At 45.7% G+C, this 27606-nt stretch overlaps 7 protein-coding genes across 7 annotated transcripts; 4 read left to right on the top strand and 3 right to left on the bottom strand.

The window, feature by feature from the left end:
- Positions 1-92: 92 nt before the first annotated feature.
- Positions 93-2543, bottom strand: N7495_003632 (threonine--tRNA ligase THS1; the record flags this gene model as incomplete). The annotated part of the gene is made up of 5 exons (XM_057206283.1): positions 93-247; positions 298-976; positions 1034-1609; positions 1665-1929; positions 1990-2543. The coding sequence occupies 5 exons, from the start codon at positions 2541-2543 to the stop codon at positions 93-95; spliced, it is 2229 nt and encodes a 742-aa protein (XP_057063963.1).
- Positions 2544-2764: 221 nt separating this feature from the next.
- On the top strand, positions 2765-3668 carry N7495_003633 (H/ACA ribonucleoprotein complex subunit GAR1/NAF1; the record flags this gene model as incomplete). Its single annotated transcript, XM_057206284.1, has 5 exons — positions 2765-2834; positions 2904-2951; positions 3019-3122; positions 3182-3327; positions 3389-3668. 5 exons carry the CDS (start codon positions 2765-2767, stop codon positions 3666-3668), a joined length of 648 nt encoding a protein of 215 aa, XP_057063964.1.
- Positions 3669-4245: 577 nt separating this feature from the next.
- On the top strand, positions 4246-5237 carry N7495_003634 (CDP-diacylglycerol-serine O-phosphatidyltransferase; the record flags this gene model as incomplete). Its single annotated transcript, XM_057206285.1, has 5 exons — positions 4246-4288; positions 4344-4401; positions 4454-4491; positions 4624-4805; positions 4869-5237. The coding sequence occupies 5 exons, from the start codon at positions 4246-4248 to the stop codon at positions 5235-5237; spliced, it is 690 nt and encodes a 229-aa protein (XP_057063965.1).
- A 748-nt stretch (positions 5238-5985) lies between these two features.
- Positions 5986-6781, top strand: N7495_003635 (uncharacterized protein; the record flags this gene model as incomplete). Its single annotated transcript, XM_057206286.1, has 2 exons — positions 5986-6172; positions 6225-6781. 2 exons carry the CDS (start codon positions 5986-5988, stop codon positions 6779-6781), a joined length of 744 nt encoding a protein of 247 aa, XP_057063966.1.
- Positions 6782-8626: 1845 nt separating this feature from the next.
- N7495_003636 (WSC domain-containing protein) lies at positions 8627-9511 on the top strand (the record flags this gene model as incomplete). Its single annotated transcript, XM_057206287.1, has 1 exon — positions 8627-9511. The coding sequence occupies one exon, from the start codon at positions 8627-8629 to the stop codon at positions 9509-9511; it is 885 nt and encodes a 294-aa protein (XP_057063967.1).
- A 4897-nt stretch (positions 9512-14408) lies between these two features.
- Positions 14409-15562, bottom strand: N7495_003637 (Zinc finger C2H2; the record flags this gene model as incomplete). Its single annotated transcript, XM_057206288.1, has 3 exons — positions 14409-15066; positions 15132-15265; positions 15329-15562. 3 exons carry the CDS (start codon positions 15560-15562, stop codon positions 14409-14411), a joined length of 1026 nt encoding a protein of 341 aa, XP_057063968.1.
- An 8050-nt stretch (positions 15563-23612) lies between these two features.
- N7495_003638 (PE repeat family protein) lies at positions 23613-27344 on the bottom strand (the record flags this gene model as incomplete). The annotated part of the gene is made up of 3 exons (XM_057206289.1): positions 23613-26686; positions 26742-27005; positions 27068-27344. The coding sequence occupies 3 exons, from the start codon at positions 27342-27344 to the stop codon at positions 23613-23615; spliced, it is 3615 nt and encodes a 1204-aa protein (XP_057063969.1).
- Between the last annotated feature and the right edge of the window lie 262 nt (positions 27345-27606).

The raw sequence follows: 27606 nt of genomic DNA on the forward strand, positions 1-27606 counted from the left end.
TAGTGGAGTCTACCTCTTACTACTATGGTTCCTCTATAAAATGCTTCATTTCACTTTTCATTACGGTATACACTGTAAGACGGTAAGCTAACCTACAGAGTACTATCCAGGCGTCTTTCCTTGCGCAATGCACGCAGTTTGGAACGAGCCTCCTCTAGAGGTACCATCACACCCAATTTCTGGGTCGCTGGGTCATCACGGTTACGGATGTTCACAGAGCGGCTATCCTTCTCAGAAGCACCAACCACTATAGAAGATCAGTAATTGAATAGTCCGCCCAAAGATACAAAGACTTACCGAAAATAAAGTTGTACTGGGCCAGTTGACCAGTACGGATCTTCTTTTGCATGGTGTTGCCACTGATATCAATGTCTACATTCAGCTTGTCACCTTGGAGGATCTTCTGCAGCTCCTCGGCATATTCGTTGAGGGCAGGCATGACCGGCACAATGAGAATTTGGCGAGGACTGATCCAGAAGGGCCACTTGCCAGCAAAGTGCTCAATCAAGATACCCAGGAATCGCTCGAAACTTCCAATGACGGCACGGTGGATTACTACAGGGCGAGCACGACCAGGGGCAAGGTCATTGGGCTTAGCCTCAGCATCCTTCTTGGCCTCCTTGGCCTCGTCACCTTGAGCTACAGACTTCTCATTGGTCATGTACTCCATCTTGAAGTTGATAGGTGCCTGGTAATCCAGCTGAATGGTGGCACACTGGAATTCACGCTTAAGCGCATCGGCGATAGTAATATCAATCTTGGGGCCATAGAAGGCACCGTCACCCTCATCAATGGTCCAGTCATTGCCCTTGAATTTAGTCATCGCAGTCTTCAGCTGCTCCTCAGCGTAGTTCCATGTAGAAATCTCACCCAAGTAGTTGTCAGGCCGAGTGGAAAGCTTCAGCTTGAAGGTGAAACCAAAGAGGCCGTAAATGGCTTGCAGGAACTCGAAGAGGCCTTCAATCTCGGACATGATCTGTAAAAGAAAGTCAGTCATTGAAACAAACAATTATAAAAAATAAGAATTACATACCTGATCCTCGGTACAGAAAATGTGTGAGTCATCCTGCTGGAACTTGCGAACACGAGTAAGACCGCTCAAAGCACCGCTTGCCTCGTTTCGATGCAGAACACCAAAGTCAGCAACACGCAAAGGCAGCTCACGGTAACTGCGCTCACGGTGGCCGAACAGGACGAAGTGGCCGGGGCAGTTCATGGGCTTAAGGGCCCACTCCCGCTTCTCGATATCCAGCTTAAACATATCGTCCTTGTAGTGAGCCCAGTGACCAGAAGTCTTCCAGATGGACACATCGTACATGTTAGGGGTCTGGACTTCTTGGTATCCACGCTTGCGGTATTCAGATCGCAAGAGGGACTGAAGGGCATTGAAGATCTTGGTTCCAGCAGGGAGCAGGAATGCACAACCCGGTGACACTTCATCGAAGAAGAACAACTCCTGTTCCTTACCGATTCTCAAGTGATTGCGCTTCTCGGCTTCTTCCAAAAACTTCAAGTGCTCTACCATCTGTTTCTTGTCCGGGAAGGCGACACCACGAATACGTTGTAAGGAGTCCTGGCTTTGATCGCCCATAAAGTAGGCCGACGAGTTCTACACAAACTGTCAGAAAATGGTTCTCTTCAGGCATTATTCTGATATGACTCACCTGCATAATCTTGAAGGTCTTTATCTTGCCAGTGTTCTGGATGTGAGGACCACGGCAGAGATCGACAAGTGTACCGCAGCGGTAGACAGTGCTCTTCTCTCCAGTCACCAGTTTTTCAATGTAGTGCAGCTTGTACTTGCTGTATGCGAACATCTTGCGGAGATTCTCCTTGGTAACCTCGAGGCGGTCGAAGCTTTGCTTCTCCTTGAAGATTTTGGTCGCCCTGTTATCCAATCCTGACCAGTCTCCCTCACGAACGACACGTCTAACAAGGCATAGATATTAGTGATGACTCGTTGCCAATTGAGTAGACTGGAATACATACCCCCCGGGGATAGCCATATCGTAGAAGAAACCTTGAGGCGTAGGAGGACCGTGGGAGAGAAGACAACCAAATGCACACTCGCAAGCCTCACCCAGGGTGTGGGCACTAGAGTGCCAGAACACTTCACGACCCTCTGGGTTGGAGAATGGAATCAAGACGACTTTGGAATCGGCCTCAAGGGGACGGTTCAGATCCCAAAGTTCACCGTTCACTTTGCAAATAACAACATTGTTGGCCACATCCTTGGGCACATCGCGCAGGAAAGATCCAGGAGTGGTCTCGAAGGCCTTGGCGGGGACGGGGGAGGGGTTACCGTCGCCGACATCGAGGGTAACATTGATCTCAGGGTGGTCACGGGTTTTGGTGAGCTCGAGGTGTTCTTGCCAGAGTTCCTCGAAAAGCTTGTTGCGCTCGATCAGCCACTCGGGCAGCTCATCAGCAGGCGGGGGGCCCTTGGACTTCGATTTCGCATCTTTTGGCGGGGCAGCGGTCTCAGGAGTGGCTTGAGCCTCGGCGGCAGGGCGCACGGGGAGATCTTTGGAGGCTTCAGCCATGGTGGTTTCTTCTGACAGTAGCAGAGAGATTAACCGGGGAGAATGGAGGGAAAGGTTCAAAACTGAATGACTTCAAAACCCTATAGGAAAATGACTCTTTCGTGAGGGACGGAGGCGGTGAGTCACGTGGTTTGAAACTGCCCTGGCTAGCGATCGCTTTACCGTCCACCACCTGAAAACTTTTCTCACGCCAAATCAAACCCCAACTACAACAGCACAACATGTCTTTTAGAGGTCGTGGAAGTTTCGGAACTGGTGCGAACCGCGGTGGTTTCTCCAATCGTGGTGGTGGTGCGTAATCCCCCGGGAGTTCGTGCGATAGGAAGTCAAATGAAACTAACGAAATTTTTTTGGTGATAGGCCGCGGAGGCTTCCAGCCATCGTTCGGTCCCCCGGCGCAGGTTTTGGGTAAATTCCCCTACGATAAACGAATTGATGTATATATTCGACAAATTGATACTGATATATTGGATAGAAATGGGAACTGTGCTCCACGACTGTGAAGGTGAATTGGTTTGCGAGCGGACCGAAAACTTGAAGATTCCCTACTTCAACGCCCCGATCTACCTCGAGAACAAGGTACACAATACCCTTGGCCGTTAGCGACCTGTGCGAAGCTAACAAGCTCCTCATTACAGACTCCCATCGGCAAGGTCGATGAGGTCCTCGGCCCTATCAACCAGCTTTACTTCACCGTTAAGCCTCAAGACGGCATTGTCGCCACCTCGTTCAAGCCTGGTGACAAGGTCTACATCGGTGGCGACAAGCTACTTCCTCTGGAGAAGTATGTTTTCACCACTCGTTAGACTTCATATTGATTTCCTGTTGCTGACTTTTTGACCTAGGTTCCTACCAAAGCCGAAGGTAACTGGACCCAAGGTCAAGCGTGCTGGCGGTGCCGCTCGCGGTGCTGGTGGCTTCGGAGGCCGTGGAGGTGCTCGGGGTCGTGGTGGCTTTGGAGGTCGTGGAGGTGGTGACCGAGGCCGCGGCGGATTCTCACGTGGTGGTGGTCGTGGCGGCCGAGGCGGCTCTTCCTTCGGAGGTCGTGGCGGCGGTGGTGGTTTCGGAGGTCGCGGTGGTGGTGGTGGCTTCGGAGGCCGTGGAGGTGGTCGCGGTCGTTTCTGATCGAAAATATGTGTCTTCTTACGGCGTTTGGGGGATTCGGGAGCTTTTTGCCGGAATATTTTCTTCTTTCTTGTGCAATCCTGACACGTTAAGTTTCCTTGGCTTCAGGAACTGTTGAATATGTCCAGATCCAAGCTTAAAATTTCAATTCTTCTCGTTCAAACTTGATAGACTATGTGCTTTCTACATACTGAATGAGCCTGATACATCAGACATTGCCTAGAGTCCGCATCACTCCTATCCTGTAATAATCCAGTGCTGTAGTTATCAGTCATAGAGAGAAGTTAGTCTAAGGTATATGAAGGTATTCTAAGCATTCCAAGGTTTATTCGATTTCAATACTCACGCTCTTAGTACTATCTGTGGCTGGTGATGTGGCTGATATGTGGCGCGGATCCAAGCCCCCGGTTTTGCCTAAGGTTTGTTGAATAGATGACGTTTGACCGCCTACGAACCTTTGGCTCAACAACTTGTGAAACAGGATTCACATATCCCCTCGCTACCTTCTCCATCTTAGTGCTAGTACCGCCATATTCTACCTGGTCATCCATTGAGCATGTCCCGTAGACCTTCGACCATGCCGTCGAATTCCAAACCTAGCCCACCTTCGGGCGATGGAGGTCAGTTGGCAATTTACCACCTCACCCCTCATGTTCATTGCTTACAATTTCCCAGGCCAAGAAAAGCAAAAGATGCTTCTCTCGTCCGAACATGGTCATTTCAGTCTGGTGAAGTGAGCATCATGGATATATGGACGTGCGAATATTATCTAATAGTGTCGCTAGAGCTCTCCACCTTGCCGATCTAGTGACTGAGCTTAACGGTACGTGCCAACACATTGTTTGCATCATGTATTCTAGGATGTGCATCGCTAACGTAGATGTTTCTAGGCTTCTGCGGAGGCAAGTTTACAATTCTCAGCTCTTGTCACGCTCCCACTAACCGTCCAGTACAGTCATGTCCATCTTCTCATCTATGCGCTACTGCCTTGGGGACCCTTCAGACTACGGAGCTCTCTGGGCTGCTCTTGCGTTCATGCCATTCGGCCTGTTCTTTGACTTCATGGATGGTAAAATTGCTCGGTGGCGCAAGAAGTCGTCTCTGATGGGACAGGAGCTTGACTCGCTCGCGGATCTGGTAAGACATCCCATAACCGAAGGAGGCAAGAACTCAATGACTAATTTAGATGTATAAACGCAGATCTCCTTCGGTGTCTCTCCCGCTGTTGCTGCCTTTGCCCTCGGTATCCGTACGAACGTCGACCACGTTCTCCTCACCGTTTTTGTTCTGTGCGGTCTGACCCGCTTAGCTCGATTCAACGTCACTGTAGCCGTTCTTCCCAAGGACAACACTGGCAAGTCCAAGTACTTCGAGGGAACACCCATCCCTACTACCTTGGGTATTGCCGCTCTCATGGCCTACTGGGTTTCCCAGGGCTGGACTCATGCAAACATTCCCCTTGGTCTTGTCGCAGAGGGTACCATTTTCGAGTTCCATCCCGTCGCTCTGATGTTCATTTTGCACGGTTGTTTAATGATTAGCAAGACCATTCACATTCCCAAGCCGTGATCTGGTTGAATCCATCCACAAGATTCAAGGTCCTTTTTTTCAGAAAGGACCTGGACTTGTCTCCATCATTTGTGATGGGTGACTGAAAATAGAGGTGAGAAAAATGCTGCTCTATGTAGGCACGACTGAGATACCTCAAAACCTATACTCAATGGAGAATGATTAAAGATATTTATTCGGAATACTTTCCATTTATACATGTGGTCTTCATCTCAATAACTTGCAAGGTTCAATTGAACTGTTTCTCACGCTCGGTTAGTAAAAGTGAAGGCGTAAGACCTCATAAAGTATGATTTAAATCCATGTCTAATCAACTCAAAGGCCCTGGGGTTTCTAGGGTTCATGATACATTGAAGACACTATGGCGATTAACATCAGATAATCTAACCTGCACCAGGTCCACAGAGTTGTAGAGTCAGCCCTTCCAAAGTACTCTCATCCGTGTGTTCGTTGAGATTGGAAAGTGGTGATAAGTAGTCTAGGAATTCAAAGTACAAGACGTGTTTCGCGAAGACAGAAAATTAGAGCCGAAAAATAATCCTTCCGGGCGCAGGATCCAATACCAGGACTAACGGTATTTTTGGAAGGAGTGCTTCAGATTGATTGCAGATCAAAAAATGCTAGTATCCAAGAAGTTCATTTTTTTCCCCTTTTCATCCGGACATCACTTACTATGCTGCTGGGAGTTATTCTACAATGCCTTATGGCAGTCTCTGCCTTGGCCACTCCCTTTGATCGAGGCCGACATATGACGAAGCGCACAACACGCGACAATATGAAAATCAATGGCTTCTCAGAAGAGGATACGAATAAGATCAAAGACGCATTCGACGATGCTATGAATATAGGCAAGGCTGTACTTACCACCTCTACCACTATAGTGGATCCTATATTCAAAAAGTACTTTCTTTCCAAAGACAAGGACTTGGTGTTCAGTCAGTTCATCTTCTAGTACCATTCCAGCCTTCAATACTGATTCACATATAGGCGTCTTCCGAAAGATCACAGGAAACAATGCCGAATACTCCGGTGACCCTCTATTAGCTACGCTAAATACGATACCTAACGCGGAAATAGAGGGCACGCCGGCATGCGACGGCAGTACAATTGCGGAACTAGATATCCTCGAAAATAATGCCTTGATCCTTTGCAAAGAAGCACTTTTGTATGGCTATACGAATGATGGGAAAACTCCGCTCTCGTGCGACACTATAGGGAACACCCTAGATCATACCAAAAGCACACTGGGAGGGGCTCTTCTGCATGAGTGGACGCATTGGGAGGCGTTGGTGGTTCCTCCGTTGAGCGGACAGGTAGAAGATATCCAATATGGGCCTTGGCAGGTCCAGAATTTACTTTCTAAGGATAAAGCACCCTATAATGCAGATAGCTATCATTGGTTTGGGAATGAGGTTTTCTGGACTGTGAAGTGTGGCCATGAATTTGGATCAAAGAGGGATTATGTGGAGCCTTCGATGAGGGAGGATTTCAAAATCGAGGATGAAACGGATGACGGGTGTTGTGCTCAATGTGTTGTGTTATAGTAATCAGTCATTCCCAGAGATAATGGAATCCATATTCGCCATGGCTCACAGGATACCTAGAGTTGAAGGAGGCACGGAGTAGTAACCTTGGATGGAAGCTAAAGTATGGTGAATACCCCGTACACGATTGCAATATTCATACGGAAAGGGTATCCGTACCTGCAGGATGGCATGTTCCTTCACGGTAAAAAAAGAAAAAGATCTGATTCTAGACCTTGGTGGAAGTCCCGCTAGTTCTGGCATCTCTAGCCGGCCCAGCCCTGTGGTACTCCGTTCTTGTGCACGACGTACTTTCTGACCTCTGACCAGAGAGGTTGATTCATCATTTTTGGTGGAGAATCACACCGTCTATCTGGTCTAGAAGTGCCACTATTCCATATATAACAGTGAGGCTAGACCGGCTTTCAATTTTACAGGGGTATAGTTACCAGAGATACATAGGGTTTATAATCAGTTCTAAGTTTAGATAAGCAGTTTGCTCTGTACGGATAGATGCGACTGAGTTGTAATACGAACTGAATGATTGCACAAGTTGTGTCACATAGAATCAGGCGGAAAACGCAGCAATACAACCTCGAGTCTTCCAATCATATAGTGATAGTTTCACGTGAACAAAAATACACATCTTACATCGTAATCAGTTATCTTCAGGAAGCAGAAACTATAACTATTTTAAGAGAAGTCAGTGTTATTACAATTACGGGGTAATTTAGTTTATGATTCAGAATACGATACGGAAAAGTTGGCTCAGTGGACCACTCGGGAGAGGCCGTTGATTTAACCGTGGTACTTGGTAAGTAAATACAAGTATCTCTGATCAGTGTTGCATACTTAGGTAGTTACCTAAATATGCCGTACGTCGTAGTAAAGAGAGTTGTAGCCATAGTACCCTTTAGACAGTACCAAATCATAGCTGTCATATCTGTCATACTCCTAGGTAGGCACGTCAAATATCCCTCAAAGTTTCAAATCCTAGGTAAAAGCCGCAAGGAACAAATGGAAATCATTCTGTATATTGATTTTCATTAACGAAGTTCGGCACGTTTAGGCCCCTTAAACGGTCGATCGAACCTATCTCGCCCAATAATGTCGATTGGTAACTACGTCATGAATTTGATGTAGAGTAGTCAAGTAGATCTTAGTACTGACAAAGCCAACTCTCCATTCCATCCCATGATAAACTCGATGATCAATTCAGAGTCAAAGAGTGAAATTAAAGATCAACAAACGAGAGCGGGACTGGGATCCACTATTAAGCCGTGTTCGCACAACCTCAGCCCCGTCCCTGATGACATAATCTGTTTACGTTAATGTGATTGAGTCTTTAATTACCTGACAGTACAATACATGTTTCATTGGGTGGAAATACCTCGTAGACTTGAATAATTTTCTGTTCTAGTACCGTACAAGGATTAGACCCCTTGAACTTTCGACCCTTGCCCCATTCCTCTCTCACTCTCACTCTTCCTGTTGTTCATGTTTTTGTTCTTCCTTCTTTCTTCCATTCCATCTCACTCACAATCGTTATTTCGCGGGGTTCTTCATTCCAACTTCCTCAACCTCATTCCTTCCACTTACGGCCTCTATCCTATTTTGTCCTTCTAAACAAAGCCGACCGGGGCTTTTGACTCCTAACTCTGTGTAATAGAGTCTGACTTTGGAATCATTCGTTAAACATTCCTGTTCCTTCGACGGTTCTCGGAACCAACACTCGCTACTACAAACAATAAAAAAAAAAAAACACCCAACGACTCGACTCGTTATCCTCCCGAAGTTCTTCAAGTTTACGCCGGTCGTTCCTGATTCTTCTTTTCCATTCTCTCCCTCTCTCTCCCTAATCTCATCATGCGTCTCACTATGCGATCCCCTTTGGCTCTCACGAGTCTTCTTCTTGCCAGTTCGGTCACAGCTAAGCCTTTAGATGTCATTATGAAGCGAGATTTGACACTAGTTGGCTGTTACAGCAGTGATGAGGGCCTCACCAACAAGACAAGCTATGAATATCAAAGTTCTGGATGGTGTTATAATCACTGTCTTGATAATTACAACTCTGCGGTATTCGGAATGAACGCCGGCTCCAACTGCTTTTGCGGTGACGAACTACCTCCAAAGTCATCATTAGTGGATTCTTCAAAGTGTGATACTGCGTGTCAAGGTTGGCCGACAGACATGTGTGGTGGTGGTACAAGTTACTGGTCGATTTACACAACAGGCACGGAGTCGGATGTGCCTGTCTATGCCGCATCAACAACAACCGCCGCTGGAGCCAGTACTGCCACCGGCACCAAGGCTGATGGCACCGATGCCGCTTCTAAGACTGATAGTGCAGCCGTCGTTGCAGAGACAACTACCGACGCTAATGGTGACACCGTCGTCGTGACGGCCACTGCTAGCAGCAGTAGTTCTGGCAAAACCACCTCTGCAACTAGCAAAGAGTCCCAAGAGGAGCTGAATAAGAGCAAGCGCGCTACCGCTACAATCGCGGCTGGTGTTGTGCTCGGTGTTGTCGGTGTGGCCGCCATCGCTGGTGCCGCATTCTTATTCTTTCGATCCCGTAAATCAAAGACCCGTGGATTCCGCGACGTTCCCGACTACAATCGCAATTCTCAGATGCCAGAGATGTCCTCTCGCTTTGATGGTGACTTCATGGCCCAGCGTCGTCAGAGCAATGGTAGCATTGAGGATGACAAAGACTTCTCCCGTCGGATCTTACAGGTTCGTACCTACTAGGCCACACTAGTTATGTTACATTGTTTTCCTAATTTTGAATCTTAGGTATCCAATCCCGACCGCTAACCTATACGACCATCATTCTACGTTCCTGTTCCCATTCCCATTCCTACTCTACTCGACATATCACTTTTAAATATCCCATACCCGAGCGTTGTCCCAGCTTTGATCTTGATTCATGAGATTCCACCTTGCATTACTTAGCAGTTACTTAGCAATGTCGACTAATCAAAAGGCATGATGGCTCAACTGGCTTGGTGTCCACATCCTTGAATTGAAATGAATTCCTACACAAAGACTGGCTAATGAATATGTGTGGGATTTATTGGATCGTGAATTAATGGGGACTTCAGCTCAAAGCGTTTGATTTCGGCTCTATTGGTGCTCGCGAGTTTTTTTTTTTTTTGAATGATCTTCTAGTCATATTATTCTCAAGTTGTTTATTCAGCTAGGTCTGCACTCGTTAATTACTCGACCCAGGTGGATGAGTAGTCAAGGAAGGCTAGCCTACCCAATGCGATGATGTTCACATCCTTCAAAGTTGTTCCTGGTAACACTCTAGTCAGAATATGCGTAACCCGTTACCCGACATGGTGATTATTCTTCGAATCTGAAACCTGGAATGCGGGGAAACTGCCCAGGTAATTTTACAATATAATGTTCACGGATGACTCAAAATAATCCATCCATACTCGAATGCTGCCAAGATTGAGAGCAGAAACCTCGATACTTCTTTCATGTCTCAATTTCAAAGACAGAATTCTCGCCGACTACGCAGATTCCACATCCGTGCAACCTTGAAAGAATAGTTCATCGCGCAAACCGAATGAAGTCCTTAAGAGCTGGGTATTGATATAAGCCCCTCTAGTCGCGGTCTTGAGTCCTAAGTATGCGGCTGTCTATCAAGATTCAATTGAGCTAGACAGGCAGAGTTGAAGACCAAGACTCAGAATATTGGAATGGGTTTGCTGAATATGGATCCATTTATGCCTGCCTACTTCGAGAGTAATGTCTTCAGGCCACCTGAGCAGGTACTTATGAGGCATGACAGTGACAAAGGGCCTTAGAACAATACAGTGTTTGAATAAAATTATCAGAGCTACTGTTCCAAATGTGATATTGATTACATAAGGGTCACAAAGTTTTAGTGCACTTGCTTAGCGCGTTTTGTCGCGTAGGCCTCTACCCACATTTTCAAATTCTCTGTCATTTATCTACAATGGCTTCCTGCAGTACAGAAATCAGTGGGAAACGTGGTAAAAAGCAAGAACTTACTACTGATCAGCGCGCCGGAATTATCTCCAGTCTCAAGAATGGTGTATCGCCAACCAAACTCGCTGCTATTTATGGCTGTTCCCGCAATACAATTTACTACACGCGCGACCGCTACGAAGCCACCAAAACTCTAGAATCTCGCCCTAGAAGCGGACGTCCTCCTATCTATAGCAAAGCCGCTAAACGCTGGATTTATCTAAAAGCGCGCCGTCATCCATTCTGGAGCTATAGACGACTTGCTGCGAGTATCACTTCGAACCCCTCTCGACCTACGATACGGAAAATTCTTAGAGGGTACGGCCTTTTGAAACGACGTCGAGAGATCAAGATCCCTACTGGTCCTCATCTCGCGAAATACTGACTCGAATTCGCTCAAAAGTTGTGTTAAAATGTGGATTTGAGAAATGGATCTTTTCGGATAAATATTCCGTCTAAAGAATATCAGGTCTAGTATCTAGTGGGCATACATGCTAGAATAAAACATATATCTAAGTATATTTTCAGCCCTAAAGTCTATGTGAAGGATATATCATGGATGGTATGGGTGTGTATATAGACTGGTGGTCATTCAAAGTTGATGGTATGGAGCGCGATTCTAGTTCTGAAGGTAAAAGATTTACCAATAAATCCTATATCAAAGCTCTAGAGGAAGGCCTTTTACAGCATTTTGAGGATAATCATATGTTTCAGCAGGATAATGCTAGATCCATACATCAAAAGAAACAAGGCGGTTGAGGCATTGGAAAATTCGTCTTGAAAAAATGGCCTGCATGATCGCCTGATATGAGCTCGATCGAACCATGCTGGCATCTATTAGAGTGTATATTGAGAAAGTTCTACCCCGAATTGATAGAAATGTGCCAAAATATAGCTGACTGGGCCCAGTTTAAGGCCCGTATTTGTAAAGATTTGGATACCATTCCACGGGCTATAATCGAGAGCTTAATTAGCCCTGGAGGGCTATGTCGCGCAGGTAGGCTGCTGTATACAAACGTAGGTGATATCATTCTATACTGAATGAGATCCTATTCTCTTGTTATCTACCTAATTAGATATACCTAGGCATAGATTATAGACTTGATACATCTACAATACTTATGGAGATATCAGTGGTTGAAGCTATTATATATCTGAGATGAGTTTAAACCCTATGACTGTACTTATCTATTCTAAATATCATGAGAGGACCTACCAAGCAAGTATGATATTTAGGTAGTAGCTTGACTACGCTACTTGACTTTTACAAGGTTGCTGCCCAGGTGAGCTGAACTTTCATCAGAGGCATTTCGATGTCAGCTCAGATCCTGTTACCTGTGATAACAATATTGATACGTTTAAATCTGGAACTTTATGACATAGCTGACACCGGAATATCTATGACACCAAACCATTAACAATACAAGGTCTGATATGATCGTCTTGTTCCATGCTACCTAATTCTGCAATTCCTACCTAGGTATGTCAGATACTAACCCACTAAGAGAGCAATCCGAGGCTGAAATAGTGAGATATTGATTGGAGCTGTTTGCCTAGGTAAACATCGTATAGCCCTTGACTTTGGAGGTAAAGAGTTAACCAAGTTAGGCCATCCACCCTGCTGGAGTATTTGCATCATTTTGTATAGCCACCAAGGCAGATACGCGCTCAGGAAAGATATTCAACTTTGGAAGCCTTGAAACTGTAGAATAGTCTACATAGCTCAATCAAGAATAGCTTCCAATGGAATATTATGACAAAAATTTCCCGCAGAAGTGAACTTTTGGAACACCTGGGCACCAGGCGTCCCAAACATGATATAATTGAGGCTGGGTTCAGCTGACAACCCTGGAAGAAGTCCAACCTAGCAATACTGCCTCGTAATTTTTAAGTTGCACTCCATACCCCTCATCTGTAGAGCATATAGGAATCTATTCCAATAGGAGAGGGCCTCACTTCTGTCCTGAGGTGTATCCACAGGTCCATGAATGTCGTGTTGTATATATAGATAGTGTCTAGGCAACCTAAGCTATACTCAGGGGCAAAAAGTAAGCAGCTGCATGTGCATGGTACATGCACATAATCACCGCTAATTATGCGAGCATATTTCCCCGCAAAATGGTCTGATCTGTTGCAGGTTTCAGGGCAGAAGATATTCAAGATAATAATCAGAGCTAAGAGATGAACAGATGATTAAGATCAAGATTACAAAATTCCAAATCACTGAGTCAGGGTCAGAAAAGTATAGTTAATTATGGACTCCACCTTCATCAGGTCCAGGTCCTGGTCCCGCTTGTCCCTTCATAATAACTACCCGCAGAGTCAGCCCTTCAACCAAGAACCATTGAACCTCTGTGATCGAAGTGGTATATTAATTTCTGACACGTTCCGGCCGAACAGCACTTCCCTTCCAATTATAATTACCCGCGTTAGCTACGGACCACGGAAATTTATTCGGTCCGTAAGTAACGGAGATTGAACGGACGGAGTTGCTGAAACGCTGTTTGATCGGAAGTCGGTGCTCTCTGGTTTTGCTTAATCGGGGGTCGGTGGTCTTGCTTTCCGATGATCTCACTCGATCTCTAGTTCCCGATTGCTATGTCCTTGGTTTTTGACGTCAAATTATCATTGATACAAGTTTTGAGATTGATTATTTGCTATTTGCTATTTGGTACCGAATAGATCCTACATGATTCATGTAACTTACTATTGGAACCGTGGATGCCCTAATTTACCTTCTCGGCTTATCCGAGTTATAACTAACCTGAATAATGTAGACCCTTTGGGTTAACAGTGCAACTAAAGTTCCCCAACCCAAGGTTCTATTTGACTTTAAGTCTTCGGGGTCGCCGAATACTCTACCCTATCAATACTCAAGTCTAACGTTAATTGGTATGACACCATAAGTGTATGTTAATCCAGTCCCGAATACTAATGCCAAGGTTGAAGAAAGTATTGCGAATGAAGAGTTGACAGAATGATCATTGTTTCATGTATTATATACAGTAAGCTAAAAGGGTAGGGTATTCATGTAAACATCCAGGGTATATATACAGCAACAAAAAAGGAGACGCATAGAAATCATAATATCATCAACACCAACAAACAATCCAATATACATAGAACAATAAAATCCAAATAAAATCACAAGCCCATCTAAAAGATAAGTAGAAGAAAAAGAAGTGAAAAAAGTGAAAAAAGTGAAAAAAGTGAAAAAAGTGAAAAAAGTGAAAAAAGTGAAAAAAAGCGAAAAAAAGGCGAAAAAGAAAAATAGAAAAAAAAAGATAGAAGATAAAGTGAACCCCTTTGCTCTCGACATGAGCCGCTCTAGGCAGGTGGAGCTTTCCCCACTAAATGCGGTCTCGACCCAACACAATGCATTCACGAATGGGTATTGGGCACTTCGGCCGAATTTTTGAAAGCGATAGAAAACAAGACCACAAGGCAATAGGTTTTGCGTGCCTTTTTTTGAGGATGTTCAGACTCATCATATTCAGGAGGTCCATGGTCGCCCCCGAAACCGCTGGTCAAGGAGTGGGACTTTTGTCCATGGCCCCTCGGGGAGGGGGGGGGGGAGGGGGAAAGAGGGTTGGCCAATTCCGTGGAATGTGCACTTGAGACTTTGCTATCGGTGATGGATCGAGTTTCACATCCATTGCTTCCAGCTGATAGGCTGGAATTGTGCTAGGGAGTGTACCTGGTCATCATATGGCAGGTAGTCGGTAGACCATGATGGGGAGGGGTAGTGGCAGATAGGAGGCTGGATGAGGCTCTCATCTAGAGAAAGAGGAATCATATGCGGCGGTATGTTGTCTGAACTGTCCCATCGTAGTGGAGAGTCCATATGTAACGGAGACGAGCTCAGATCCGACTTGTAGATACCCTTAGGATACTGATCAATGACAGAAAGCGAAGAAGAGATAGAGGACATGGACGAGACAGAAGAGCCAGAGTGAGAAGGGAGAGAGTAGGCTACGTCCGACAAAGGCGAGGGACAGGTCTCTGCAGGCGAAGAGTAAAACGGACTGTCGTCTGTTGTCTCGGGGAGCTGGTTCTGGAACATGTTCACAGGACGAGGCTGCTGTAGAGGCAGGTCCATACCGTTCCACCCCATCGAGTATTCGTTATGCAAGTCAAGGTGTACACCGGGAGCGACGAGAGAGCCAATGGAAATTGGTTGCGAGTGTTGAGAAGTCGCCACGAGGGAAGCAGTGTTGGAGGGGAAACAGCACGGGATGGAGGAAGAATCGGTGAGCTGAGTATGCGCCCATTGCGATTGGGGTTGGGGTTGCGACTCCAGTTCACTGAAAATTGAATTAGCTACCTGATTTGAAGAATGCGATACGATGCGCGCAAAGATGTTACTTACTGTCTCTCCATGTGACGGGCCAGTAGATCAGGTCGGTGGAAGGCCTTCTTGCAACCATGATGTGTACACCGGTATGAAGCTTCAGGGTTGTGGTTAAGTTCGTGGCGTCTGCGATGTTCAGCGCGAGTGAAGACCTAGGACTTGTCAGAATGCGAAATTCGAAATAGCAAAAAAAAGAAAAGAAAAGAAAAGCTCACCTTGCTGCATCCAGGGAATTCACAAGCGTGTACACGCTTGCCCTTCTTTGCTTTGCTAATGCGGTGGGTGGTAGGAGTATAAGTGACAGGCAGGACAATCTCAGCCTGGGGATTGCGGCGGGCATTCTTTCGGCCAGCCATTGTGAATTGAGAGTCAGGCGAAGGAGAAATTGAGGTAGTGTTGAGAATGTTAGAGGATGTAGAAGATTTGCGAGTAGAGGAACCACGGGCCATCGTTGAATGAGGAGGGAAGGGAATATATATATATATATATATATATATATAAATGCCAGGATCCAGCCCAGTAGAATGTATTGAAGAGGAAAGGCTTGAAGGGTTTGAAAATCTGAAACTGCAGTGAAGAAGAGCGGAGGAGAAGGTGGACTGATATAGAGGACAGCCTTGTACAAGATCTACCGGAGGATTTGAATTAAAAAAGAAAAATAACGAAAAAAAAACCGAATTGGGAAAACGAATAAAATAAAATAATGATTAAATAAAATAATGATTAAATAAAATAGGAATATTAATTAAACAAAATCGAAAATAAAAAGGATTAATCCAAAAATACCCATAATTTATCTTAGCACGGGCGTGGAGAGCGATGATCTGCTCGGGATGATCAAGCGTCCCCAATATTCCTAACACTTAGAACCATAACCTGCGGCTGAGGGAGTGGAGTGTTAATTGGTGGAGTTGGTCGTTACTTGGAAGTTGGAAGGATTTCCAACCCAGACTTTGGCGCTGTAAAACGGCTATAATCTGCATATAGCCCTAGGAATAGCATACATGTACGTTCGCTACCAAACTGTCGGGTGAATTAGTACTAAGTATGCTATCTTTTTATAAACGGAGGCATTTTGTACAATTCGGGCCCAAAGCGTGAAAGTGCGAAAAGTCCAAGCTCTAAACGGGTTTGCCCCACTGATACACTTTGAACGTGGCATTCCCGATCCAGTTAATAGTGTATACTCCGTATATCCTCAAGAAATCGCTCATATATTATTAAATTGCTAATACTATGGAAAGACAAGTGAAGGAGCTCTATACTATATTCAATTACAATCTCTTGTACCCTATATTTCTCTCAAACTCCTCTGTCAAAGAACTCAAAACGTCAAGATCCGAACACTTGAAATACCTTACTTACTCAGCCAGTAAGTTGGGTCCTTGGCAAAAGTACTTGTAAGCCTCAGTTCTGCTTGGAGTCCTGTAGCTCGTTTCAGTACGATGATCTTACTGTATAAGGTGAATGAACAATACCAAGCAACTTCAAGCCTCCACTCTAATTATGTGTGGCCCCTGGTACGATCAGCCGATCATCAACGTCACTTTTACTACTACTATGTGATGATTTTGGTCTCTATCAAGGAGGTTTGATCGGAGGTATGCAGGCACCCGGGTACGGTATTTGTTATTGTAGTTCGCATTGTTATCTGCAGGTCTTATCTCTGCAGTTGCGCCCGACTCTGCACCCCAGCTTTAGGACCTCGTGGACCTCGTGGACCTTGTGGAACTTGGGGACGGCCTTGCGGATCTCGACCATCTAATGGTATCGATAATAGATTGTGATTGATAGGGAATCAGATCCAGGATGAAACATGTCGTCACCTATGTACATGTATTAATTTAGGAGAATTCTTGAAACCATATGTACAGCATTAATATTCTGGAAGGAATGTATGTTTCTGCGCACAACAGAAAAAGTATATGTGACTACGGAGTAGGGGAACATGGACTATGGGATTATGCAGGGGTTGTTACTGTGCACGTTTCGTCTCACATCGATTTGACGTAAAGCTTAAAATGGAAGTTGAATTTACTGCATTTATTTTATTTGTTCTATTACTTACTTTATCGCATATATTTTTGTATGGGGCCAGGAACAAAATGACGAATCAAGGGAGGAAATCGAGTACGCGGGGAAAGTGTAACAGAAAGTAAGAACGTGGCTTTTTTTTTTCTAATATTCCATACTCTATTCTAAAGTTGTATTTCATATTTGATATCATATGATACCTAGCTATCATTAGTTCAAAAAAAAAAAATTCATATTCCTGGTAACTCATAGCGCATCTAATCTCATCCTGTTCCTGGCTCATGTTCGATGATCGGATTTCCCGAGTAAATTGCATGGATAGATAGTCTTGTAATTTTACTACCGACAAAGTGGTTCACGCCAGTTCCTTCGTTGCTCCAAGCTCTGAATCCTTTCTCTTTTTATTGTTTGCAACAGTGGATCATGATAAAGAAGCGGTATATCGGCGTTAACGTGTATGAGTACTAAGTCCTAAGTAGAAATGAAATCAAAAGTGATCGGCCTACATTCCAACTTGTAAAATTGTAAAATTTCAAGGTTGCATGGAATAAAGCGCTGCATATTACTATTTCCAAGTGCTTATAGAAAAGTGGAGTTCTCTGCATAATCTGCATGAAGAATGGATTATGGATTTCCAAGGTCTGACTGCGATCCGTGATTCTGCAGCTGTAGATTTACGGCGAGTAAGACGAGAGAATGGGGGTTGGTTCTTTTTTTAGGCGTGCCATGTGGCGATCCATGAATATAGTAAGCAAGTAATCAGGTAATCAGTCATAGTTATGCATTCCAACCTCAGAATGGTGCAAGTACACGGAGCATCAACATACTTCGATTTACCGATGATAAAAAAAAAAAAGTTGATTTTTTTTAATGTGTAAACTAGAATACCCCTGAACTACTCCGTATACCGGGTCCGACTCAATAACCCTCAGCGGTAAACGCTCTGTAAGATATGCCGGTCCGGAGCTGTTCCGTATTTTTCCTCTTTCCACCAGAGAAGCTCTTGAAGCTGGATTGTTTATCCACTCCCAGCCGATCGGTCAATTTCTCAACATTCAAGGTTATTACAGTGGGTCTAGAGAAGAAGAGAAGAGAGACAGTTCTTGGCACGGAATATAGTATGTAGTCTCATATTCATTAGAGATCAAACTCAATGCAATCCTGTTCTTGCTTACGATGATTTTCATCTTTCTATCCAGGTACTAAGGTAAAGTGCATACCCAGATACATAGGTATACAGGGTACCTTAGCACTTAGATCCTTGAAGATTAAATTCTTCAATTTTGCGAAGCGAGCCCTGACGGTCGGGTTTAGTTCTATCCTTAAACAGTAATGTGTGCATTATCCAAATCAAGAATAGTCAAAATCGGGAATTACGTGCCCCTTTTAATTGCTTAATTAAAATCGGTGATGAACCCCGAGTTAATGAACTCCGAATGAAATTACCTAGAACTGTCATGAGCGGGTCGGTGACTCGGACGACATTGAACTCCGTGGATGATCTACCGCCCTAGTTTTGATTTCCAAAGTCCTTTTTTTCATTTGTACTATGTACCTTTCCTCGATGGTCAACGGAACGTGGCTTGCCGCACTCACTGAACCACGGTTGAGATCCCGTCTAGAACCCGTTGAGCCCAAAATTGTTAATACTTTATTAGAACGGGAATAAACAAATACTAAACAAGCACTAAACAGAAAAGAAAAAAAAATACCCCACCTTTGATGCGCGCCTTTTTCTGTTGAGTGGTCAGATTGACCTAGTTCTTCGCAACTCTAACCTTTGCAAGCTAGCTGCCTCCACTTACACCGTTAAAACGTTGACATTCCCGTCTTGTTTCTGCTCGGGTGGGTACCGAGAATTTCCCATGTGGCAGCCCCCCTGCCTTAGTACACACAGTAGTTACACTTAGGTATGCTCCACCGTCAGAAATAGGAAGTCAGTCTGACGTTGCTTGCTCGCTTAGAGCTTAGGTACCGCCTGGCGACTTGTCAAATAGGAAATCAGTCAAAAGATAACGACCACGTGCTTTGGTAGATCTACGCATTGAGCTTAATTGTCTGTGCGCTTACGGAGTACCAGGTACCCGTCAACTAGTCAATAAAGCACACGCTTTACCTGCCAATTCAAATCTAGTATGTTGAAAGACCTGCAGAAAAATGCGAGCTTGATTTCGGCCATTTGTTATACCCGTTCGGCGTTCGGATATACTTAGTTCTTCACCTGGCTACGTACCTATGTAGATTCATGTCAGAGCCGCTGCATCGGGAATGAAGGAGTGGACGCAGCATAACCCACATCGAAATAAATTTAGTTATATGTTCCTGCTGAGGTGGACAGGAGCGGGAACTGGAAGTTGAATCTTGGATAGCACCAGGGAAGAGATCCTGATTATTTCGGAATACGGGAAAACAAAATGTTCCGGGGCTTACTACAAGGCTTTCCAAGTGGATCGCAAACTATTCCTTAGTAGGATCTAGACGCCAATCATTTAGGTACGGCATGATGAACTGCTTACTACGAGGCTGGACTGTGAACGATCTTGTCAATGTGATCTATCTCAAACCTCCGCATGTACAAAGTTTGGTAGACCAGCGCGCCCGAGTTTGAGTTCCGAGGGGAGCCTTGGGGGTCATACCGATTCTATATCAATCCATGGAATGTATTTTATATTGCACGTCCTCGGATCCGAAGAATTTAGGTACTGTCTCGGTATTTAGTGACAACGCAACGAAATTCTTATCCATATGGATCTTGTCCTCAGTAAATGTTCCGACGTCGGCTACAGACGAAACAGCTTCCAGGGCCTCTACGCCTCTCCAAGTTTATTATTAGCTCTCACTATTTTTGTTAAGAACCTTTGGGTATGCCGATAGAGTATGCGCGATAAAATCAACAGGAATACAGCTTATGTCAAACTCCTAGAGTCCCGAGTACTTACATCCATGGATCAATGCAAGCCCTGGGATTTTGGCTGTTGGGGGTCGTTTCAGATGCTGCAGATCGATGATCAAGGCATAGACCAGGCCATGTGGCTATGGAGCCCCTGGAGAACAGATTTTACTGGCTCACTCGATATAATAAATTGGACGAATCAGAGGCTGGGCGCAGACAGATCTCGCACCATAGCGTCCGATATCATCAAAGTCCCCTCCTTTTACAGAAGGATTCAGTTGTGATTCGTGAATTTAAAATTATTCAACCCCTTGTCTATTCCATTCCGTGATTAGATGTGAATTTTTTATATTCAACTATTGACTTAAGGATGCTCAGGGTGACTGGGAAGGATATTGATCAGGACTTGAACGGTCAATGGTTCAACCACGTAAGTTCTACTCCGTATGGGCTCTATTCTCACCCGCATATGTGGGCTACGGTTCGGGAACAGTAAGAACGTGCTTATAAAAAGGTACATTGAAATCCACCCAATCTATTTAGGGTAATTTGAATCCTCACCGATCTGTTTCTTCTTTTTTTTTTTTTTTTTTTTTTTTTTTTCACGATCCCTTCTTTGCCATGTGGTAGTTTGGAAGGATTCAGGAAGGAATTGATAAAAATAAGCAAATTTACTGTATTTATAGACTAAAAGGGACTAAGGGCTGCAGTCCCAAGTTTCTTCTCTGGGTCTAGAGCATTTTACAAGCTTGTTACTCTCAAAGTTCTCCTATTTAGGAGACATAATGTGGGTTATGGGGCGGCACTAATGCAGAGCTTATGCGTTCCTTATAACACTAAACTATTCTAGGACAGTGCAGCCAAGGACACTGTTAAATTCGTGCCAAGACTATTTTTATACTCCATGTCCACTTTCGTGCATCTGCATGCAACACTGACTGTATCTCGTGGCATGTCGTCCTTTCCCCTTCTGGAATTAAAGCTATCTATAGAGGGTTACTATATGAAAATCTGGGCTGAAACGAACCTCCCATCCCCAGCCACTTGATCATAATTTGTTTCAGGTTTACATCACTGTAGGAACAAGCCAATCATCTTATGGGCTAGCTCTCATACTCTAATTCACCTTCTTCAGAGATCCTATTTTGGGACGAGGCAGACAGATGCTGCCACGGATATAATTTCTGTCCGTTGTTAGTGGACAAATAATTGCCATTCTTATCTTCGTACCCCGTGGCTTCATCTGCGTTTCAGTTTCTTTTTGGCAGCAAGTGTCAAGTTTCACATCACATTCTCTTTTTGGTATAGTTGATTTCAATATACCTCCGTTACAGTATACAATCCTGCTCACAGCGTCCAAATGTACTAAACGGAATATATCCGGTCTCCGGTACCAAGGTCAATTCAAAACGGCATAATACCACCCTTGCTAACTGATAATCTGATTTAAAATAGATCAAAGGAATGGAATTCGGAGTTTTGCCTCCGGATTCGTTATCAGTCGTCGTTGAATAGAGTATACATGGGTAGTGACGGTTATCGCACGTGCCCTACTGCGGTCCGATCTACTCCGTACTCTATCTTCTGTAAATTATATGCTGACTGCTTTGAACTTCGGGGGACTGCTCGTAATTAGCCTCCAACATTGAGCGTTACAAGGCTTCCAATATTTGTACACAAGTAACTAGGTATTGAAAAGGAATGAAAATCTGTAGATCTCCAACGTAGAATCTGTTTGAACGAAACTTCCAAAGCTCCAAAGCTAGAATTCTGAATAACAAACAACCAATTGCCAGATTGCCATCGACAAGCACACTCGAAATAGCGCGCATATCGCCACAATTTCCGGATGCTGGAAGTTCCGTACATGCACCAATTCAAATCCTCAAAACTCTTGCCGTGGCAACCATCAATCGATCTAACTTGAAATCCCTCTAGTACTTTGTCCATAAAATTACATCATTCACGTGGATATCCTTACAAGGTTGTATAAGCACTTGTAGTCTGTGGCGTGCTTGAGTCATGAAGATAGGCGCTGTTGGCCCAACAGACCCCTGTCATTGGTCTCAAAAGAGACCCTTCCAGCCAGGTATTGTATGTCTCATGTTTAAAACAGCTTATACTAGCACGAACTGGGAGAAATTATGTGGAGCTTCCTAGATGAACCAGGATGTCTCAGTGTCGACGCCGCACCCGCATTTGGCGGGATGACAGTGGGTTCATGGCACTATCAAAAGGCTGGTAAGTTGTTCGTAAGCTACATCTGCTCTGTTTTCGTGTCTGATACCCCGGAGGCGTGCATTCCTGCAGGCACATGTCGGGAATAACCGAACTGATGGATCAAAGCCCGCATCCAACACGATCCATGGACATCTACATGGCAAATAAGTACGTACCAACATCAAATCCTTCAATCTGTACTCTCTTGTAAGCTTTGGAAGATGTGCCGAGCCCATGCTGCCAGGATTTTATCTCGCAATATCAATCCATTTCCTGTCATACCTAAGTTCTAGGTTCGTAAGCATTCCTGTCAACCCCTGGGCCCCCACATGTATGTTTCCAAACTCTGCATAAGGGAGGTTTTCCAGAGGACTATAGACTTGGATTCTTGTCAGCAGACCACCTGACACTGACCTCAGAGGCTATGCTCCGGAAAGGTGCGGCTTTGTGTCTCGGCTGTTGCAGGGATATCTTGATTCTGAGGAACTTAGGTCAGACAATTACCGGATGAGAGATTTCTTGAGGTCCGGTGAGCAGATGTAGATACCCAAGTATGATGAGTGGATCGAGGGAGGGAAGACCTAGGTGGGAGGTTGAGCCCTAAGACTCGGAGCCTCGGAACCTTGGAGCCTTAGAACTTCGATCTGTGTATACTTCCAAGATTGCGTTGCCACCGAAGATCAATCACTTCTACAAAATCCAAGCGTGCAAAAGTTTTGGGCCGTGCTTGAGATAAGGAAATTTAGATGGAGTGAGAATTTCCAAGGTTGTCTTGACCTCCAGAATTAGGTATATGCGTTTGTATTGCCCAGGTGCACCTTTCAGATAGCTATGAGTCTCAAACTGTGGAAGAAGCGTATATCGGCAGACTTCGGGACGAAAAGTCTTATAGATAACTAGGATAGTACAACTGGGAAAACTTATAAAGAAATGTTCAAATGAATATTTATTCCCCATATTATATATGCCGGTTGTCATGCCGGTTGTCATGGTGTCATAGTGTCCTCCAGAGCTGTCTTTTTGTCAACAAGTCTCAAGAGGTTTTGAATCTTGATATCCTAGAGATCTTACGAAAAGCCTGGATAGATTAGCATTTCTTATGTAGTCCCAACATTGGATGATCAGTGAAATTCCTAATATATTCTACCACGGATTAGTAACGGTATAGCCTGGAGAATATGAATCAATGCCACGCGATCAGTCTGAGTCGGTTGACTAAATACAGTCCAAGTTGGACAAAAAGTACTCCTGCAATGTTTCCAAGCTATGCAATATCCATCAATAATACACATCAATTTCATTCAACATCAACATAAGCATAAACATCCAAAACATCGAAATGAGCCAGAAGCTCAATGAACCGAAATCATCTTGAAGAATCCCTTGAGCTTAGACTGCTCTCTTGGTGGAGATTGCTCACGGCGGTGACGGCGATGGTGCGTTCGAACATCCTTGTCATTGCTGCTTTCATGGTGGCGACGGGAGCTCTCAGGCTTCTTCTCCTTGTCGCGGGGTTTGCTCTCTGGTTCTTCGGCAGCTCTTTTGTGTGATCTCTTCTCGTGTCGAGAACTATGCTCTTCGCGTCGAGATCCCTCTTCACGTCGTTCATGAGATCGACGAATAGGCTTCTTCTCAACTTTCCTCTCCTCCGTTTTCTCCACCTTCTCATCTGCTGGCGCCTGCTCATGGTGACTGCTTCCATGGCTATGACTAGTGGAATCACGACGTGGCCGCTCGGATGTAGCTGCAGAGGACTTGGATGAGGGATTAGGCCGTATAAAAGGACCATTACCATCTGACTTTCCATTCGCCATGTATTTGAGGAAAGCACGGGGCTTTGGTGCCGGGGCAGACGGTTTGTCGGACGAAGAAGGCTTGGACCGAGGCTGCTCTTTGTCAGAAGAGCGACGCCTGGGCTTAACATTAGTATCGGGCTTAGACGAGCGTGGCTGCTCCTTCTCAGAGGAACGGCGTTTAGGTTTTATATTAACGGCAGGCACTTCTCTTTCCACCCCTCTCTCCTTCTCTGCAGAATGATGAGAGTGGCCAGAGCGTCTGGAACCACCTGATGGAGGTGCGGCGTCAGTTGGCTCCTTGTTTTCATCAATAGAGTGCTTTCTGTAGCTCTTTTGTTCGGCGCGTTTCTTCCCTTCGTGTTGACGGCGAGCCTCTTCCATAGCTTTGGCCCATCGGTTGGTGATAATGCCTCGCTCGCTTTTCTGGCGCTTCAGCTGATCTTTACGTCCGTCTGATGATGACTTTGTTGAGTCCCGCCGCTCACGATCCGATGGCACCCGTTTCTTATGTCGATGAGAAGGCTCTCTCATGGGCTTATCGCGGGTGGTTTCTGTGGGGAACGGTTCCACAGGTGCTCGTTCCTTGACAATAGGCTCTTCATGAGGAAGGTTTCTGGGCTGCTCTCGCTGTGGGATAAGCGGCTCTGGCTCTTCCACCGTGGCTTGAAGCACCTCGGGTGCAGGCTCAGGTGCCTCTTCAGGTGCCGCGGCTTCGGGAGTAAGTTCACGGGTGGTTTCCACGGGGATCTCCTCGACTACTTCTGGAGGAGGATCAGCAGCTTCAGGTGCAGGAGGTGCAGGCTCTTCAGACGCAGGTTCTTCAGGCGCAGGTTCTTCAGGCGCAGGTTCTTCAGGCGCAGGCTCCTCAGGCGCAGGTTCCTCAAGAGCAGGTTCTTCAGGTGCAGGCTCAGCTATAACATCCAATTCTTTCGGCGCTTCGGGCTCTTCAGCAGGTAAATCGGCTGCAACTTCCTCGGCGGTAATCTCCCTAGCTGCAGAATCTTCAGGAACAGTCTCATTTGAATGATCATTTTGAGGAGATTCATCAATTTCGACAGAAGGTTCCTCGACAAGCTCATCGGCAGCAATTTTAGTCTCCGCCTCGGGAGACTGTTCAACATGTGCATCTTCCGCGATAGGCTCTTCAGCAGGTTCTACCTCGATGGGAGGGTCATTAGCAGACTCCTCCATCTCTGGCTCCTCTGCTGGCGAGAATTGATCCACCAGGTCCTCAGTAGTCAGTTCTTTCTCTACCGGAGAAGTCTTCTCCTCTGTAGGAGCTTCTTCTACTGGATTTTCTGTTGGAGTTGGTTCTTCACTAGGCACATCATCAGGCGCATGTTCCTCAGGTTCTTCTACAAATTCCTCCACAAATTCCTCCACAAATTCTTCCACAGGCTCTTCCAAGGGTTGGTCAACAAAGTCATCCACGAATTCTTCCACAGGCTTTTCTGCAGAAATTTCAGCGGCAACTTCTGGAGCTGCTACTTCAGTTTCCGCTTCCTGTTCAGGGGCTTCTTCTTCAATAGACCCATTGGGAATAGGATCACCAGGACTTTCAGTAGATGATTTGTCCTTGGGTTCTTCGGCAGCTGCTTCTGAGGCTAACTCTTCGGATTTTCCTTCGGCGTCTGGAACTGAAGCAGCCTCTACAGGTACATCTTCTGCGCCTTGATCAGATGCCTCAGCTTGAGACTCTGGCTCGGATTTCGCTTCCTCCGGTTCTGGCGAAGCAGTTTCTTCCGCGAGATCTTCGGGAGATTCGATCGGGTCATTCTCGATATCGGCAACCGTTTCATCCTTTAGTACAGCTTCAGGTTCGGCAGCTGCTTCATCACTTGGTTGAGCTTCAGGTTCTGCAGGTGTTTCTGTGGGAGCTTCTGCTGATGTTTCTGATTCTGTCGGTTGGTCTTCCTGTACAGCAGGTTGTTCTGATTCAGCGGATGATTCTGATTCAGCGAGTGGCTCTGATTCAGCAGGTGGCTCCGATTCAACGGGTGGTTCTGATTCCACAGGTTGCTCAGGCTCTTCTTTAGGCAGAGCTTCTGGTGCTATGGTTTCCTCTGGTTTCGGAGGAGACTGCTCAGGCTCGGATGCGGTTTCAGTAGTTGACTCCGCAGCAGGTTCGGGCTCAGGATCTGGAGCGACCGCCGCCTTTTTACCCTTCCTATTTTTCTTCTTCTTATCCTTTTTCTTAGAAGAGGAGGTTGGTTCAAGTTCCTCCGGTAGTGACTCTGAATTTGTTGACTTTTCATCCTGTTGAGTCTCTTCAGTAGTACTGGGAGTCTCTGCTGCTTTTACTACCGGGTCCTCTGAAGGAGTGCCAGCCGGCTCCGTTTCGGCGACTGGAGTTTCCTCAGGCGCAGGTTCAACCGCAGTCGAAGCACCGTCAGTAGGGGCATCAGCATTAGCTTCATCAGCAGGGGCATCAGCATTAGCTTCATCAGCAGGGGCATCAGCATTAGCCTCATCAGCAGGGGCATCAGCATTAGATTCATCAGCAGGGGCATCAGCATTAGCTTCATCTACAACCTCTTCTTGCGCTTCAGCATCTTCAGCTAGAAACTCCGCTTTCTCAGCCTCTACTTTATCGTGCTCAGCCCCAGGGTCAACATCTGGAAACTCCTCATCTACAGAATCGTTAGACGGGAGACTTCAACCTCCCTGAGCTTGATAACCACTTACCATTCTCTCCAATATCGTCGGGCGTCGGTTCTGCTTCGATATCTTCTTCTGCTGAAGGAGGGTTCTCATCGTTCTTTTCTGGCTCTGCATCTTCCGTAGGAGGCTCGGCTTCGGCTGCGCCCTCGCCCTCTGCGTCTGGTGCAGGATCATCGCCAGGCGCGTCTTTGGCTTCTTCTTTTGCGTCTTCATTGGGGACATCGGTGGGGGCAGCTTCAGTAGCTTCAGTCTCAGCGGGCTCAGTCGGTGGTGTTGGGTCGGTTGCTTCTAGATTTAGAGTGAGTAACTCTACCTTTCAACAGTTGATCTACAATTATGTCAATACTCACCTGCAGACTCTGAAGCTTCTGGATTTTCAGCAGGAGAGCCTTCTGGTTCGTCTACTTTGGATTCAGGAGCCTCCTCTTTCTTTGAATCGTCGGTGTTGGGGTCTTCTTTGTTTTCCTGATCGTTGGCCCCCGTCAGATTATTGAATGGGAGAATGGGTCTGCTGAAAGAAACTTTCATATGGCCAACATCTTGAGTCTGGAATTGACTGTCGAAGCTCGCGTACGTGAACGAGGGAATGGATGCATACTGGTAATGTGGTTCCTCGGGCTGCTGCATCTTCCTGGCCTACAGCCGGAGTGAGAACGGATTCGTCGACAGTATCCTGGGTCTCTTTATTTGGATCGGTAGTTCCGGTGGGAAGGCGACTGTTGGCGTTCTTATTATTCTTATTCTTTTTCGACTTCTTGGCCATATCCTCCGTTCAATGGCGTTTCATATATAAACCAAGGCGAATAATACTGGGTAGCGCGTGACGCGAGGAATGGTACAATGGGAGACCGACAAGACGCTTGTCAGGCTCGATGCAAGGGTGGGTGTG

Source organism: Penicillium taxi, assembly GCF_028828555.1.
Source record: "Penicillium taxi strain IBT 34144 chromosome Unknown utg000003l_segment0_segment0, whole genome shotgun sequence".
NCBI lineage: Eukaryota > Fungi > Ascomycota > Eurotiomycetes > Eurotiales > Aspergillaceae > Penicillium > Penicillium taxi.